This window comes from Lepidochelys kempii, chromosome 1, assembly GCF_965140265.1.
Source record: "Lepidochelys kempii isolate rLepKem1 chromosome 1, rLepKem1.hap2, whole genome shotgun sequence".
In the NCBI taxonomy this organism is placed as follows: domain Eukaryota; kingdom Metazoa; phylum Chordata; order Testudines; family Cheloniidae; genus Lepidochelys; species Lepidochelys kempii.
This window is the reverse complement of record NC_133256.1, coordinates 341,459,657-341,476,415: the sequence shown is the minus strand read 5'-3', so window position 1 is coordinate 341,476,415 and position 16,759 is coordinate 341,459,657. Positions and strand designations below refer to the sequence as shown.

Genomic DNA, 16,759 nt, shown 5'->3' with positions numbered 1-16,759 from the left:
CACAGGGATCGGTCCTGGGTCCGGTTCTGTTCAATATCTTCATCAACGATTTAAATAATGGCACAGAGAGTACACTGATAAAGTTTGTGGATGTTACCAAGCTGGGAGGTGTTGCAAGTGCTTTGGAGGACAGGATTAAAATTCAAAATGATCTGGACAAACTGAAGAAATGGTCTGAAGTAAATAGAATGAAATTCAATAAGGACAAATACAGAGTACTCCACTTAGGAAGGAACAATCAGTTGCACACATACAAAATGGGAAATAACTGCATAGGAAGGAGAACTGTGGAAAGGGATCTGAGGGGTCATAGTGGATCACAAGCTAAATGTGAGTCAACAGTGTAACACTGTTGCAAAAAAAAGAAAACATTAGTCTGGGATGTATTCTCAGGAGTGTTGTAAGCAAGACACGAGAAGTAATTCTTCTGCTTTACTCCGTGCTGATTAAGCCTCAACTGGAATATTGTGTCCAGTTCTGGGCATCACAGTTCAGGAAAGATATAGACAAATTGGGGAAAGTATAGAGGAGGGCAACAAAAATGATGAAAGGTCTAGAAAACATGATTTATGAGGGAAGATTGAAAAAATTGGGTTTGTTTAATCTGGAGAAGCGAAGACTGAGAAGGGACATTATAACAATTTTCAAGTACATAAAAGGTTTTTACAAGGAAGACGAAAAATTGTTTTCCTTAACCTCTGAGGTTAAGACAAGAAGCAATGGGCTTAAATTTCAGAAAGGGAGATGTAGGTTGGACATTATGAAAAACTTCCTAACTGTCAGGATAGTTAAGCACTGGAACAAATTACCCAGGGAGGTTGTGGAATCTCCATCATTGGAGATTTTAAAAAAGAGATTAGACAAACACTTGTCAGGAATGGTCTAGTTATTACTTAGTCGTGCCTTGAGTGCAGGGGACTGGACTAGATGATCTGCTGAGGTCCCTTCCAGTCCTACACTTCTGAGCCTTTCTGGCTCTGTACCACCTGAGGTTTCCCTTAGGCTGGAGGAATCCTGCGCCAGACAATTAAGATCCCAGGGTAGTGTAAAGCAGCTGTAGCAGGGGCCAGGATATGGCCCTGTTGCTTTTGTATGAGCTCATGTCCTGAACAGTTGCAGTCATTAAAAACCTGATTTAATTTTCTGCAAGAGTAGGAAGTTTATCAATCACTGACATCCTGGCCAGCCTTGAATATGTGCAATCTCATTTTGCCTACCTATGTCCTCCAGAGTTGCAATGGGCTATGACACCTTTCTTTACTTGCTGTGCTTTGATCAACAGTTGTCTCATTCTACCCCAGAAATGACCGCATTTTAGTGGTGGGCAAAAGGATTCCTATCTGTCTGTCTGGCTTAGGTTTTTCTAAGGTGTCTGTAACCAAGGTACATGAATACGAGTATGTATCTTAATTTCTCTATTAGTCTGGTGCCTCTTTTGATCTTTTATTTCATAATTCATTCATAATTCATAATTCATTATCATAATTCCTACAGCTGGAGCGCAGCTGGGACTGGACAGCTTCCTCCCCCAAACACTGATGAGATCCAGCACCTTGCCATTGCTCTATACTGGGGATCACCTGGTGCGTGGAGGCATGATCACCTGGAAAGATTATCTGAGAGCGCTCCACGCCTGGCTGAGCAAACAGGAAGAGGATTTTCAAAATTCCCAGAGAATTTAAAGGACGGGTCCAATGGTTGGTCACCTGAGGGCAGGGCAGTAGAGTTCAAAGTGATGACCAGAGTGGCTAGCACAGGCATTGTGGGACACTTCTGGAGGCCGATCAGAGCACACTAACAGACCAGGGCATCCACTCTGGCATCGCAATGCTCTAGCGGGGGCGCAGCAAATGTTATTCCACTTGCCGAGGTGGAGTACCAGGAGCAGACCAGCCACGGAGTCAGAGTGCTCTACGTGCCTTGCCAGTGTGGACGGGGAGTGACCTAGTGCACCCGGGGCTCCTTTATTGCACTGTAACTCGCAAGTGTAGCCAAGCCCTCAGTAAGCATGAACTCCAGAAAGAACCTACCATTCAGGCCTCAAAGCAAAGTTAGGCCTGATCTATACTAGGAAACTAGGTTGATATAACTATGTAGCTCAGGGGGGTGAAAAATCCATAGCCCTGAGCGACACAGTTAAACTGATCTAACCCTTGGTGTAGAAAGTGCTAGGTGGATGGGAGAATTTTCCCATTGACCTAGCAACTGCCTCTTGGGGAAGTGGAGTATCTGTCACGACGGGAGAACCCCTCCCCTCAGCGTAGGCAGTGTTTTCACTGATTCACTGCAGCATTTTAAGTGTAGACAAGCCCTTAAACCAGTTTGGTTTTGATTCCAAAACTTTCCAGGGGTCCAGTTGATTATCTTGCCGTGAGTGAGCTCCTGTAACTGAGACTAAACAGACAACTGCCTCCTTGAATTCCTGGGATTAGTATTTGTAAGAATTGACAATAGGCTGTATTAATTTCCATGCTTTTGATTATGGACTATATTAATTTGATGACTTGACAAATTGGTGATTCAATTCAGTATCACTGCTAATCTATTGATTTATTGAGTCGATTCCAATTTGTGAGCTTGATATTATAATTGTGTTTTCTTAATTAGTTCCATAAAAGTTCATAGTAGTTAGGCATGGTGATAAATGTGTTTGATTGCATGTTTGCTGGCTTATTATCTTTTAATAATTTCCAAACAAAGTACACAGAGCAGAGTCTACTTTCAAATAAGCAAGTTGGGTCAGAAGCCTTGAGGACAAAGGTAACTTAGCCAAAGTATCTCAGAGCCACTTGGCTTGTTCACTGAATTAAACCTTTGGTTTCTTATGCATGGTGGGTAGAGTCAGTAACTGAGCTTTGCATTCCTTTCTGCTCTTGTCAGCAAAAGCAAAGAGAAGAGCTTGGCTTATGTGTGAGGGACTGGTGAAGGGGTTAGGGGAGGAGGGACTAATGGACTGGATAAGGAGTGGAAGATGGGGGAGAACTGCTGGTTTTGGGAGGTTTAGGTAGTGTAATATACTTTGTGCAAGCTCCATTCCAGCTGCAACACAATGCCATCCAAGATCGCCTGGCCAGAGCCATCCCACCACCCGTGAACTCCCCCATCCCCAGAACTGACCGCCAGTTGCGACCGGACACCGTCATCGCCAATGAGGACCGGAAGAAGATCATCAGGGTGGATGTCACTGTGCCCTTTGAGAACAGGATCCCCGCCTTCCAAGATACCCGAGCTCGAAAGAAATATTCCCCTCTAGCTGAAACCTTGAGAGCTAAGGGTTACCAGGTTCAGACACACGCGCTGGTCGTCGGAGCCTTGAGTGCATGGGACCCCGGTAACGAGTGAGTGTTGAGAGAAAGCGGACTCGGTCAACGCTACACTCGGCTGATGAGGCAACTCATGGTGTCAGACGCCAGCAGATGGTCGAGGGACATCTACATAAAACACATCACTGGACATGGGCAATACCAGAAGGGATGAGCTGGAGTGCCAATGAGAAAAGCAATGGGGAAAGTAACTGAAATACTTTCCTCATGGATTGTATTTTCCAAATAGATAATCTACCCTAAATGCTCAATTCCTGAGGGACTATTTACACTCATTCCTATATTTGCTTTCCACAACCAACTCTCTGTATAACTTTTCATGAGTGATGTACCCAAGTATTCGGATTCTAATATCTAAACTGTATTGTTACATTTATTCACCTAAATTTGGGTTATTGCTGATTATGCACTATATATATCTTATGACTTTAAAAACAAAACCTTGTATTTGTGGATAATCTAAGCACTATACCCACATGTACAGACACTCTTTTCTTAACCTGCGTATTATATAATTTTTTAGCATTAGGTTTAATAAAATTTTTATACTTTGTGCAACATGCATGCGTAATTTATGCAAAGTTCATGATTAATTTATGCAGCATTTGTGCATAATTTATGCAGATGTGTCATCCCAGACTTTTTGCTGTGGTGGTGTAGATGGGCCTTCTCCCTTTGTGCTGCCACAGCAGAGGCAATCAGCTTCAGAGCTCTTGCAAACCATCCCTCGGTTTCACTGTCTGGGGGCTGGTGGAAGGGTACCCTCAGGGAAAGACTCTCGGCTCTTGAATTCACTTCCCCTTCTGGTCTGATGGTCCCCTCTGCTCCACGCTGGTTCCCTACCCACATAATTCTGCTTGTGCCAGTGGCCTTACTCCTAACTTAAAGCTGTGACAGGCAGGGAACTATCAGGTTCTTCATTGGCTCATGAACATAAAATTTACTTCGTTAGGTGTGGGATTGATTTCATAGGTGCAGAACATCTGCAGCTCCTCTAGACTTCCCAGGCAGTTACAGCTGCTCAGCATCTTTGAAAGTCAGGTCCCCAGAGCCATGAATTGTGTGTTTTGTAGGTAATGTTCCACACTTGTACAGCGCTTAAGTCCAGAAGGGACCAATAGATCTTCCAGTTTGGCCTCCTGTATATCACAGGCTATTAAATGTCACCCAATGACCCCTATATTGACACCAACTTAGAATCATAGAATCATAGAAGATAAGGGTTGGAAGAGACCTCAGGAGGTCATCTAGTCCAATTTCCTGCTCAAAGCAGGACCAATCCCCGACTAAATAGTCCCAGCCAGGGCTTTGTCAAGCCAGGCCTTAAAAACCTCTAAGGATGGAGACTCCACCACCTCCCTAAGTAACCCATTCCAGTGCTTCACCACCCTCCTAGTGAAATAGTGTTTCCTAATATCCAAACCTAGACCTCCCCCACTGCAACTTGAGACCATTACTCCTTGTTCTGTCATCTGCCACCACTGAGAACAGCCTCTTTGGAACCCTCCTTCAGGTAGTTGAAGGCTGCTATCAAATCCGCCCTCACTCTTCTCTTCTGCAGACTAAACAAGCCCAGTTCCCTCAGCCTCTCCTCGTAAGTCATGTGCCCCAGCCCTCTAATCATTTTTGTTACCCTCTGCTGGACTCTCTCCAATTTGTCCACATCCTTTCTGCCGTGGGGTGGGGAGGGGGAAACTGGACTTGGGATACACTAAAGCATTTCAGGCCTCAGGAGACTAACCTATGATGTGCCACTAGCAGCGAATAGGAGGACACGAGGTGCCACCAATGCTTGAGGCCCCTGCAATGGCAGGGAATTGATTAGGTGAGGGAATTGATTGGTGAGGCCTCATCTGGAGTACTGTGTCCAGTTTTAGGCCCCACACTACAAGAAGGATGTGGATAAATTGGAGAGAGTCCAGCGAAGGGCAACAAAAATGATTAGGGGTCTGGAATACATGAGTTATGAGGAGAGGCTGAGGGAGCTGGGATTGTTTAGCCTGCAGAAGAGAAGAATGAGGGGGGATTTGATAGCTGCTTTCAACTACCTGAAAGGGGGTTCCAAAGAGGATGGCTTTAGACTGTTCTCAATGGTAGCAGATGACAGAACGAGGAGTAATGGTCTCAAGTTGCAGTGGGGGAGGTTTAGATTGGATATTAGGAAAAACTTTTTCACTAAGAGGGTGGTGAAACACTGGAATGCGTTACCTAGGGAGGTGGTAGAATCTCCTTCCTTAGAGGTTTTTAAGGTCAGGCTTGACAAAGCCCTGGCTGGGATGATTTAACTGGGAATTGGTCCTGCTTCGAGCAGGGGGTTGGACTAGATGACCTTCTGGGGTCCCTTCCAACCCTGATATTCTATGATTCTATGGTTCTAGGTGGGACATGCCCAGATGATCCCTGCAGGCAACCCACACCCCATGCTATAGAGAAGGAGAAAAACCACAAAGTCCCTGCCAATCGGACCTGGGGGAAAATTCCTTCCCGGCAGCAGATCTGGTAATCAGTTATGCCCTGAGCACGCGAGCAAGGCTCATCCGCCAAGCGGCTAAGGCAGGGGTCGGCAACCTCTCAGAAGTGGTGGGCCAAGTCTTCATTTATTCACTTTAATTTAAGGTTTCGCGTGCCAGTCATACATTTTAACGTTTTTAGAAGGTCTCTTTCTAGAAGTCTATAATATATAACTAAACTATTGTTGTATGTAAAGTAAATAAGGTTTTTTAAAATGTTTAAGAAACTTCATTTAAAATTAAATTAAAATGCAGAGCCCCACCCCCCCCCTTTCCCCCTGGACCGGTGGCCAGGACTCGGGCAGTGTGAGTGCCGCTGACAATCAGCTTGTGTGCTGCCTTTGGCAGGCGTGCCATAGGTTGCCTACCCCTGGTCTAAGGGCAGGTCTACACTTGTGGTGGGATGTAGAGAACAGACACGGCACGCCCAGTTAGCAGGGGTATAGCTAGCCCTGTAGCTGGTGCAGGGCAGCTGAGGCGCGTAGAGGTCAGACATGCCAGAACCTTAGGGCACATCCCCCACACAGCTCTTGGCATGCCCACGCTGTGCTGTGCCTCCCTCTTTTTAGCAGTGTCGTGTCACGCTGCCTTCCCTCTGCCAGAGCCTTTCCCCGCCAGCGTGAAAGACTCTGGCCGTGGGGAAAGGCTCCTGCAGCTCTCCATTGCCAGAGCCTTTCCCCACTGCCTCACCCAGGCCAGAGCCTTTCACTGCCGCATGCAGGTATTTGTACCCTACATGCCACTGGAAGTGTAGGCCAGGCCTAAGAAAGAGGATTCACTGTACCACCTCAGAGCACTGGCTCACCCCATCTGGTATCCCGTCTTCAGCTCTGGCCCATCTCTGACGTTTTAGAGAAAAGCTGAATAACCCCCAGCGTACATTAGGCTAATTGTGTATCCTCAGGAACAATGTCCTTCCTGACCCTTGCAGGTGACCAGCTGAAGCCCTGAAACATGCGATTTGATTAAAAGTCATTGTCGTAGTACAGAGCTGAAAGTGTTGAACATGTTGAGGGCAAGGCAGGCAATCCTGTTCTCCCTGTGGCCCAGGAAGGGAGGGAATGAACAGGGGGATTTATAGATTCCAAGGTCAAAAAGGACCACCACCAGCTCTCCCTCTACCACTCATGTTAACCATGTTTATTACCGCAGTGCATATGGTCCAACCAGTATCAGAGCCCCATTATGGTAGGCACGGCACAAACAGGGAGAAGCAGACGGTCCCTGCCTCAGTGAATTTACAGCCTCGGTTATTGTATGGATGTGCCCATTCATGTTGCAATGGGTGTGTTTATAAATCATAAAGAAAGAGATCAATACAATAAAATGGGCCAACTCTGCAGTTACCACTATTCGGCATAGGTGAGGCCTCATCTGGAGTACTGTGTCCAGTACTACAAGAAGGATGTGGAAAAATTGGAAAGAGTCCAGCGGAGGGCAACAAAAATGATTAGGGGGCTGGAGCACATGATTTATGAGGAGAGGCTGAGGGAACTGGGATTATTTAGTCTGAAGAAGAGAAGAGTGAGGGGGGATTTGATAGCTGCTTTCAACTACCTGAAGGGGGGTTCCAAAGAGAATGGATCTAGAGGGTTCTCAGTGGTGGCAGATGACAGAACAAGGAGTAATGGTCTCAAGTTGCAGTGGGGGCGGTCTAGATTGGATATTAGGAAAAACTTTTTCACTAGGAGGGTGGTGAAGCACTGGAATAGGTTTCCTAGGGAGGTGGTGGAATCTCCTTCCTTAGAGGTTTTTAAGGCCCAGCTTGACAATGCCCTGGCTGGGATGATTTAGGTGGGGATTGGTCCTGCTTTGAGCAGGGGACTGGGCTAGATGACCTCCCGAGGTCCCTTCCAATCCTGATATTCTATGATTCTATGATACTTCCGCGCAGCTCTGCCAGTCACACCAGCTATGCCTCTTGGCCAGTGCTCGTAAACCACTTCAAGGAAAGTGGCTATTAGCTATGCAAAGTTACACAATTATGAAAATATCAAATGGACCATCAATACCTGTTAACATAGTGTGTAAAGAGTTAAGTAAAAGGGGCAAGAACACTGCCCCTGGTTTGACCAGGTATGGGGAGACTACAGCTTTAGTCGGACACCATCCGATGGTCCAGGGACATCTACATCGAACACATCCCCGGCCACTGACAGTACCTGGAGGTGTGAGCTGGTACGACATCGTGCATCAACTACGAGAAAGGGACCAAGATACTTTTTCCATTGAACCATATGAACTGGACATTAAACTCACTGAACATTAAATCTCACCAAATGAGGGTAAATCCATCCTCATCATTGTATCCACTCATCATACTCCACACCTGAACATAGCCATTATATGAACAACATACCCCCATATCTCAATGTCTGTACTTTGACCCGTTAACCTTTTACCCCCAATCGGGGATATTGCAGATTATGTATCTCTTATGCATATCTGTTTCTAAACCGAACTTCATACCCCTTGATAATCTGTACCTTATTCCCTGATAACCAGAAACTTCTATGCTTAAACTCTGTACTGTTTTCTTTTTATTTTAACATCATCTTAATAAAATTAAAATCCTCTAGAAGCCAGGAGGTCAAACACTGGACTGTCCGTCATCCAGCTGCAGTCTTGTCCCCTCCTCCAGCTCCAGGGCTGTGTTGGCTCTGGGGAGAGGTGAGAAAAGGACTATGTGACTTAAGGCAGGTTTTGCTTCTGCTTATTCCCCTGCAGCCAGGGAGCTGAGTAAATATCAGCGTCTGTGACTGAGAGCACATATGGAGCCTTCTTAACACTTCTCCTCTATTTCAGATCGCCTGCCCCACCCCCTCTTCTTCCTCCTGCAGAGGTGAGCCTGACTAGTCCAGATTTGTAGAGCACTTTCCCTTTGTCTCTCTCTCTCTGCATTACTCATTTATCTGATCTGCTTCAGTGCTCCCCAGCCTGCCCTGGTAAGGCTGGAAGAGCAGCAGCTTTTGCTATTCTTCAGGCTGGATTTTGGATCCTGAATTCCTACAAATCTGTAATGTTCCACCCCACATAAATCTGGAAGCTGATAAAGATCCTAAAACCCAGCAACCGCTAAGGAGAATCACTTGATAAGGCTGCAGCCCTGTGTGTGAGATACATGCAGGGAGTTACTTGGCCCCCCAAATCCTAGGTTTTTCTCTTTGTCATTACACACACACACACACAGTGCATTAGGCACTAGCATTAGCTGTGGTTCTGGGGCCCTTATCTCTTTAGATCGGGGGTATTTCAGAAAGAGGATGTGCTACACTCTGAGGCCTTCCCTACACACAAAAGTTGTACTGCTTTAACTACAGAGGGCATGTCTACACTTAAAACCCAGCATTGGCTTAGCCGTACTGCTACAATGAAGATGCCCTGCACCGATGGGAGCGAGCTCGTCCATCGGCGCTTAACCCACCTCCCCGACAGCTGGTAGCTATGTCAGCGGGAGAAGCTCTCCGGCCGACGTGGTGCTGTCTACATGCAGGGTTAAGGTCAATATAACTATGTCCCTCAAAGGGGTGGATTTTTCACATCCCTGAGTGATGTAGTTAAACTGCTGTAGGTCTCTAGCGTAGACCAGGCCTAATTAGATGTTACGTTCTTTGGAGCAGGAACGGACTTTTTTGTTGTGTGTGTGTGTACAGCACCTGGCACAACAAGGTCCTGGTCCATGAAGAAGGCGCCTAGGTGCTACAATAATACGATAATAAATAATAATAATAATCTACCTGTACCGTTAAAGTGGTAAAACTCCTGGTCTGGGTATAGTTATACCTGTATAATGCTTCCTTATCCCAGTATAACTTATTCCCAAATGGGAAGGGGAATAAATGCTACTGGGAAAGGCACCTGTACACTGGGATAACTGCATCCACACAAGGGATTGTGCTAGTACGACTACTTGCTTAAAAAAAACTAATAAATCACATGCTCAACCCTAATCGTAGAATCATAGAATATCAGGGTTGGAAGAGACCTCAGGAGGTCACCTAGTCCAACCCCCTGCTCAAAGCAGGACCAATCCCCAACTAAATCATCCCAGCCAGGGCTTTCTCAAGCCTGACCTTAAAAACCTCTAAGGATGGAGATTCCACCACCTCCCTAGGTCACCCATTCCAGCGCTCCACCACCCTCCTAGTGAAACAGTGTTTCCTCATATCCAACCTAGACCTCCCCCACTGCAACCTGAGACCATTGCTCCTTGTTCTGTCCTCTGCCACCACTGAGAACAGTCTAGATCCATCCTCTTTGGAACCCCCTTTCAGGTAGTTGAAGGCTGCTATCAAATCCCCGCCTCATTCTTCTTTTCTGCAAACTAAATAAGCTCAGGTTTCAGAGTAGCAGCCGTGTTAGCCTGTATTCGCAAAAAGAAAAGGAGGACTTGTGGCACCTTAGAGACTAATAAACTAACCAAATAAATTGGTTAGTCTCTAAGGTGCCACAAGTACTCCTTTTATTTTTGTAAATAACCTCAGTTCCCTCAGCCTCTCCTTGTAAGTCATGTGCCCCAGCCCCCTAATCATTTTTGTTGCCCTCCACTGGACTCTCTCCAATTTGTCCACATCCTTTCTGTAGTGGGGGGCCCAAAACTGGATGTAGTACTCCAGATGTGGCCTCACCAGAGCCGAATAGAGGGGAATAATCACTTCCCTCGATCCTCTGGCAATGTTACTACTAATGCAGCCCAATATGCCGTTAGCCTTCTTGGCAACAAGGCTACACTGCTGACTCATATCCATCTTCTCATCCACTGTAATCCCCTAATGGTTATACAGGTACAACATCTGTGCCAGGCCTAAACACCGATCAGCCCACCTAACTGTAATCACTAAAGAGAGGAATTAAACGCTATTGCTGGCTAATGATACAGCCATGGAACCAAAGGACATATCCTGGGCTGATAGGCCCTATAAATGCTAATAGACCTTAGTCAAAAAGGAGTTGAGTTATGGCTGCAGTGGATGAGATACAGGGGTGTGAAGCAGCACCTGGGAGAAAAGCACTCCTTAATTGGGTACACACACAGATCCTTTGGGATAAGAACTACTACACTGTGATCCCTCCAGTGATTAGAAGAACATCCTTGTATTGAGGAAACTGAATTTAAAATGTTGACAATGGTGATTAGATAAGCAAACTTGGTGAGAAGTCTGAGCTCCTGTCTAAACTAGTAATGATGGCCCTTGACATATTGAATAACAAAGAGTTACCAGAGGGCCAAGGGAGGTCTTAAACCATGCACAGGGGAAGGTGCTTTGCAGGGTCACGCAAGACGGAGGAGAGGGAGTTTCTCAGTGAACTTCTGGCTGCTTTATTGGCTTACAGAACCAGTATCTTAGTTAGATGTAACTTGAATTTAGATTGGACTTTTAGGGAGAATCTCCCTGAGAAAGTTGCACTGGTATAACTCGAGGTGTGAATTTAAACCCATAACTCAGGTGTGAATTTAGACCAGTAAATCAGACCAGCTCAAAGGGCCACCTGAGCACTCTGTGGTTTGAGTGGCTTATTTCTGTTTAGTTTCAGTCAGTTAGGAACAGGTTTAAAATTAACCCAAAATAAACTGCTCAAAATAAACTACTGAAATCAGTGTCAACAGAGAGGTTTGCACCTGTTTAAAAAGGTTTAAAAAGCTACAGTGGCAACTTTCTCTTATAGATCAGCCCTTAGTGTTGGGGGGGACAAGGGCTGTTTGCTCATCCCTAGCAGCAAGACTGGCTCTGCCTCCATGGATTGAGGGTGAAGAGGTGATGGGGACGGGGACTGACAGGATCACAGAGCATGATGTCAGATGGGTCCTCGGACCTTTGGGGTACCAGGCCTCAGTGACCTGCCATTGTTTGGTTGTATGAGGGGAGTATTTATAGATCAACTTCACTGAATGCATCCGATGAAGCGAGCTGTAGCTCACGAAAGCTTATGCTCAAATAAATTGGTTAGTCTCTAAGGTGCCACAAGTCCTCCTTTTCTTTTTGCAAATACAGACTAACACGGCTGCTACTCTGAAACAGATATAATGTTTGTAATGCAACAACAACTTGGGAATTTGCTGAGAACAACTTGCTGAGAACTTGAGAACTTGCAAGTTGTTGCATGAAGAGAGCAGTCTACTTCCAAGCATCTAAGATCACTTTGCAGACACCAGAGAGACACCATCTATTTGAAGTCAGGTCAATGAAGGTAAACAAAGCTTCTTTTATAGCCCCTCAGCCTGAGCCCCACGAGCCTGAGTCTGCTGATCTGGGCCAGCCATGGCCATGCCGTGGGTCTTTTACTTCAGTGTAGACATATCCTTACTGACCCAAATCTGGATCCTTATGGTGTAAGCATGTTATGCAGCCACTGACCAACAGAGACAGGCTACCACACAATTCAGTGCTTCTAACCAGCCTCCAGCCCTGCGTTGCGTCCATCACCGGGTAGATAATACAGGACAACGTAGAACACTTCTGTCTTTCTTCCCCAAACCATCAGAACTGTGAGGTACCCTACTGAGCACAGGGTTGTTATTCTCCCCATGCAGCAGGATCCCATGATAAGCTACGGCATGTTCTGCGAGATAGTCGGGTGACTGACTGCTCAGTCGTAAAACCTCATTGCCACACAGATAGTTGCAAATTCCCATCAATCTGAACCTACCTCCGGCACAGTCTCACTATAAGAACCAGACACACCGATGGTGCTATAGACATATTAATAGACTGGAGAATAATTTAGCTCCTTTCCCTTCTATAGCTAGGAGACAGCATTGAACACTTCCAGCAAATGTCCTGAAGGAGTGAAATGATAGAGTGAGATGCAGAAAATGATGGAGGGGGCCATACCTATGTCCTCCATTTAGAAAACTAGGACATGGTTGTTCACTGATCGGTTATTATTTATATTACTGTAGTGCCTAGGAGCACTAGTCAGGGACCAGGACCCCACTGTGCTACAAACACAGAATACAAAAGACAGTCCCTATCCCAAAGAGCTAAGTACAATCTAAGTATAGAAAAAGAGACAACAGATGGATACGGGCAGACAGGGAAGTACAAGGAGTCAGTCTGATGGGTGGTGATCTCACCACAACAGCAGCAGCAGCAGACCTTTGTCAGGGTCTTTGTAGGACTCATGGCAAAGGAGAATTTTAAGGAGGGCTCTGAAGGGGGCTAGTGATGTAGCTTTGCAGATGTTTATGGGGAATGTCCCACACGTGAGTGGGGCAGCATGGGAGAAAGCATGAAAGTGCTTGTTGGAAAGTGTCACAAGTGGGTGATGGAGGCCAGCATCATGAGCCAATCGGAGGTGAGCGTCGACAGCTCTATAGGGAACGAGAGATGATAGGGTAGGGTGGGGACTGACTGTGAAGGACCTTGATAGTGAAGACAAGCAGTCGATGTTCGGTGGCCTATGGTTTGTTGGGCTGAGGCACTAGCTTGGGCAGGAACTACAAAATATTACGTCCTGCCTCTACCCTAGGGACAAGAGTTGAGTTTAGATTGGGTTTAGCTAGGCCCAACATAACTCAACCGCTCTTCCTAGTCAACACAAATCCAGAGGGGTCAAGGATTAAATGGGCCATGGAGAGTGTACTCCCCCTCACCCCCTCGGTGGTCCCCCCTCTTAAGAGCTCATATAAAGAGCTGCACAGAGGAAGCCATTTGCAGGGCACAAGAAGCTTTATTGGTCCTACCCAGCCTGGGAATGTATTCTTGAGCGCCATCTACTGGCACCTCTATTAACTAACTATTGACATATATCAAGTATCAGGGGGTAGCCGTGTTAGTCTGTATCCACAAAAACAACAAGGAGTCTGGTGGCACCTTAAAGACTAACAGATTTATTTGGGCATAAGCTTTCGTGGGTAAAACCCCACTTCTTCAGATGCATGGAGTGAAAATTACAGATGCAGGCATTATATAATGACATGTGAAGGGAAGGGAGTTACCTCATAAGTGGAGAACCAGTGTTGACAGGGCCCTGTCAACTCCCTTCCCTTCATGTGTCATTATATAATGCCCGCATCTGTAATTGTCACTCCATGCATCTGAAGAAGTGGGGTTTTACCCACGAAAGCTTATGCCCAAATAAATCTGTTAGTTTTTAAGGTGCCACCAGACTCCTTATTGACATATATGTGGCCCTACAGTTCTTTCAGCACCTCCAGGGCTAGGAAGCATTGTCAGGAAAACGTGTAGGATAACTTGTACTGACTGACTGCTGCAGCTCTGTTGTCCCTGGACTCTGGAGAGAGGACCAGAGTCTCTGGGACCTTTTGCCTTACGAAATTCACAGAAAATTAAAGGCGAGGAAAATGTAATTATCAGAAGAATGAAATACTTTTGTCTGGCAATGAATAAAAGCTGGACAAAAGAACATTGCTAGCCACCACACTTCCATTCTTCCTAATCTACTTTTGGCTACAGGCTAGCCCCTTCAGTCAGCACAATGTTATTTCACACAATTTAGTGAAGGTCAGAGTGAAATTGAGTCAGATGATACATATCCAGAGGAGAGGTAATTTGTTTTTGAGTTTATTGGCTAATCTGTTATCTGATCCAAAATGTTGCATGTGCTGAAAAGTAAAAGGAAAGTTTGAAAAAGAACAGTAAAGACGTGAGAGGTGTGGTGCAAATGGATTTGCTGGCTCTGGGTCAAATTCTACTTTCAGTTACAGTACTGTAAATATGGATTAGCTCTACCGAAGTCAATGGAGTTCCCCTGGATTTTCACCCGCATAAGGGAGAGCAGAATTTGGCCCTATATGTTCAAGTTAAACAGAACACATGTAGGTCTAAATTGGTCCGACTCAATAGTTCATAAACCTATCCATGGAAGCTCTACTCTGAGAAAGGAAGAAACAAGTCATCCTTAATTGTGTCTTATATAATTTTACCAATGAAAGGACTTTTCTAATGACCTACAATAGGGTGTGTCCATCCTCTTATTTAGAAGGTGGTGTCCTGCCTGGGGATTTTTCTGGGTTAATTTCTGCCCCTGGACACTCAGAGAGCAGTGGTGGCCAGAAATGCTTGTGTTCATTTCTAGCTGTCCAACAGGTTTCACTTGCTCCATGCTGTGGCCTAGCTGTGGTGATCTGGCCCTAGGCTATTGCCATTCACTGTACCTGAGGATGATCCTGAAGGCCAGGCAGATATGCCAGCTGGTTCAGAAGACTGGGGCCCATGTTCTAGGTAGGACAGATGTGTGAGAACATCGCACCAGTGCCTTGCTGTTTTCAATGGCTTCCAGTCCAATGCTAGGACAGATTTTTAAGGTCCCTAACTTTACTGTCCTGGGTGGATTCCGATAGTTTAGAGATCACCACCAGTATTAGTGAAAATATTTGTGAATCCTGGAAGTATCAGTCAATTATCCTCTTGTTTAAAAAGTCCCAGTTACCTACTCAAGCACAGACTAGCATATACCAGCAAAAGGGATTCATGGATAGTCAAAGGGAAAACGGGTAATTTGCAAAGATCAACAAGCTGGAATATGTTCATATTCATTTAATACTTATGGTTAGCGAATATGTCAATAGGAATCAGGATCAGTTTGGGAACAAAAAAAAAGGGGGTGGAGGGGCATGTGGCTAAGGCCTTGATTCTGAAAACATGAATCTGCTTCGCTTTAAACACCTTCCTCATGGCTTATGGTCAGGCTGAAATGGAGAGGCCCACACACAGATTGCACATCTGCAAACTTTCTCACAGTGTCCGTGCTGGAGGCCGTGAGCAGCCAAAGCACTGGAGCAGCTCACAGGCCAGACTCCTGGTCCTCTCAGGGACTTGATATATCTGTACACCATCAGATCTCATGGGTCCCACAGACCTGAACAGGCTGCATCTCACTGCAGAGGAGTTTCTAGAGCAAATGCTGAAGGGAAATATCCAGGGTCCGCTGTGATCCAAGCACTGGTATCTATTGCCTGGAGTGGTGTGGTGGTAGGCAAGCCCAGTCCAGCATTGCTGACAAGGAGAGCAGCAGAAATATAAGCAAATGAAAATTTCTTTTTACCAACTGGCTCATAACATTTTATTTTATTATAAACCCCCCAAGATTGATGGTGACTGACCACATCTGGATCCATTTATCCAACCCTTCCCACCCCATTGCTCTTTGGGAGGTTGGCTAAATCAGGACTCCGTTCTGAACCACCACGGGGTATGGTTCTGCAAATAAACTAATGAGGTTTTTTGGAGGCAAAACTAAAACCCAACCTCTGGGCTTACCCTGCTATAGAGTAATCACTTTGCTTGCTGACCTAGAAACAGGAATGTGAACAGTAAACCCATCTCCCAAACAAACACCTCCCCTGCACTGCTAACATTGCTAAGCCCATGAAAGAACCTCTGCCAGCCAGCGGGATAATGTAATTACAGACATGTCAAACTACTTGAAAAGAACCTACATGTAAACAAACCTGAGCACCTGATCGTCATGGCCCAAGGCTCCTGAGGGCAATTGGATGCCTGGAATATGTAGATTTGTCACCGGGCTTGTATTCCAATTTTGCAATCTGGATTTTTTGGTTGGTAGATGTGTGATAACATCTGTACCCTCCCACCTCCAGTGCTGCTACGGTGCCCTGACATTGGTGGGTATGTGCTCTGCATGGCTACCCATGCTAGCTTGATGAGAGCTAGTGCAAATAAGTGTACACAAGCAGGGAAAACACCCCTCTGGCTCATAGTGTGGATGTAGCCAATGTTGCAATGCAGGGGCGGTGCTAGCCCATTGGGGGCCCTAAGCAGGAGTAATCCCCCCCCCCACAAAACACAATAGAAAGCAAATAGGGGGCCCCCTTGAGGTGCTTGGGGCCCTAAGCATTTGCTAGTCTGCTTATGCCTAGCGCCGACTCTGTTGCAATGTGTAGAAAATCACTGGGATTCACAAACCGGGGGTAAGTTCCCAAGCTCCCTATAGAATGAACAG

General features: G+C 45.9%; 1 protein-coding gene across 4 annotated transcripts in view; it reads left to right on the top strand.

The window, feature by feature from the left end:
• The window catches only part of PFKFB3 (6-phosphofructo-2-kinase/fructose-2,6-biphosphatase 3), a 101,235-nt gene extending 97,359 nt beyond the window's left edge, over positions 1–3,876 (top strand). For 3 of the 4 annotated variants that reach the window (XM_073328838.1, XM_073328843.1, XM_073328839.1), the window contains one exon: positions 1,495–3,876. In XM_073328838.1, coding sequence (XP_073184939.1) covers positions 1,495–1,798 — 304 coding nt within the window. In that variant the 3' untranslated portion in view covers positions 1,799–3,876. The remainder of the gene's footprint in view (positions 1–1,494) is intronic. The other variant, XM_073328840.1, reaches the window with a different exon arrangement.
• The last annotated feature ends 12,883 nt before the right edge of the window (positions 3,877–16,759 follow it).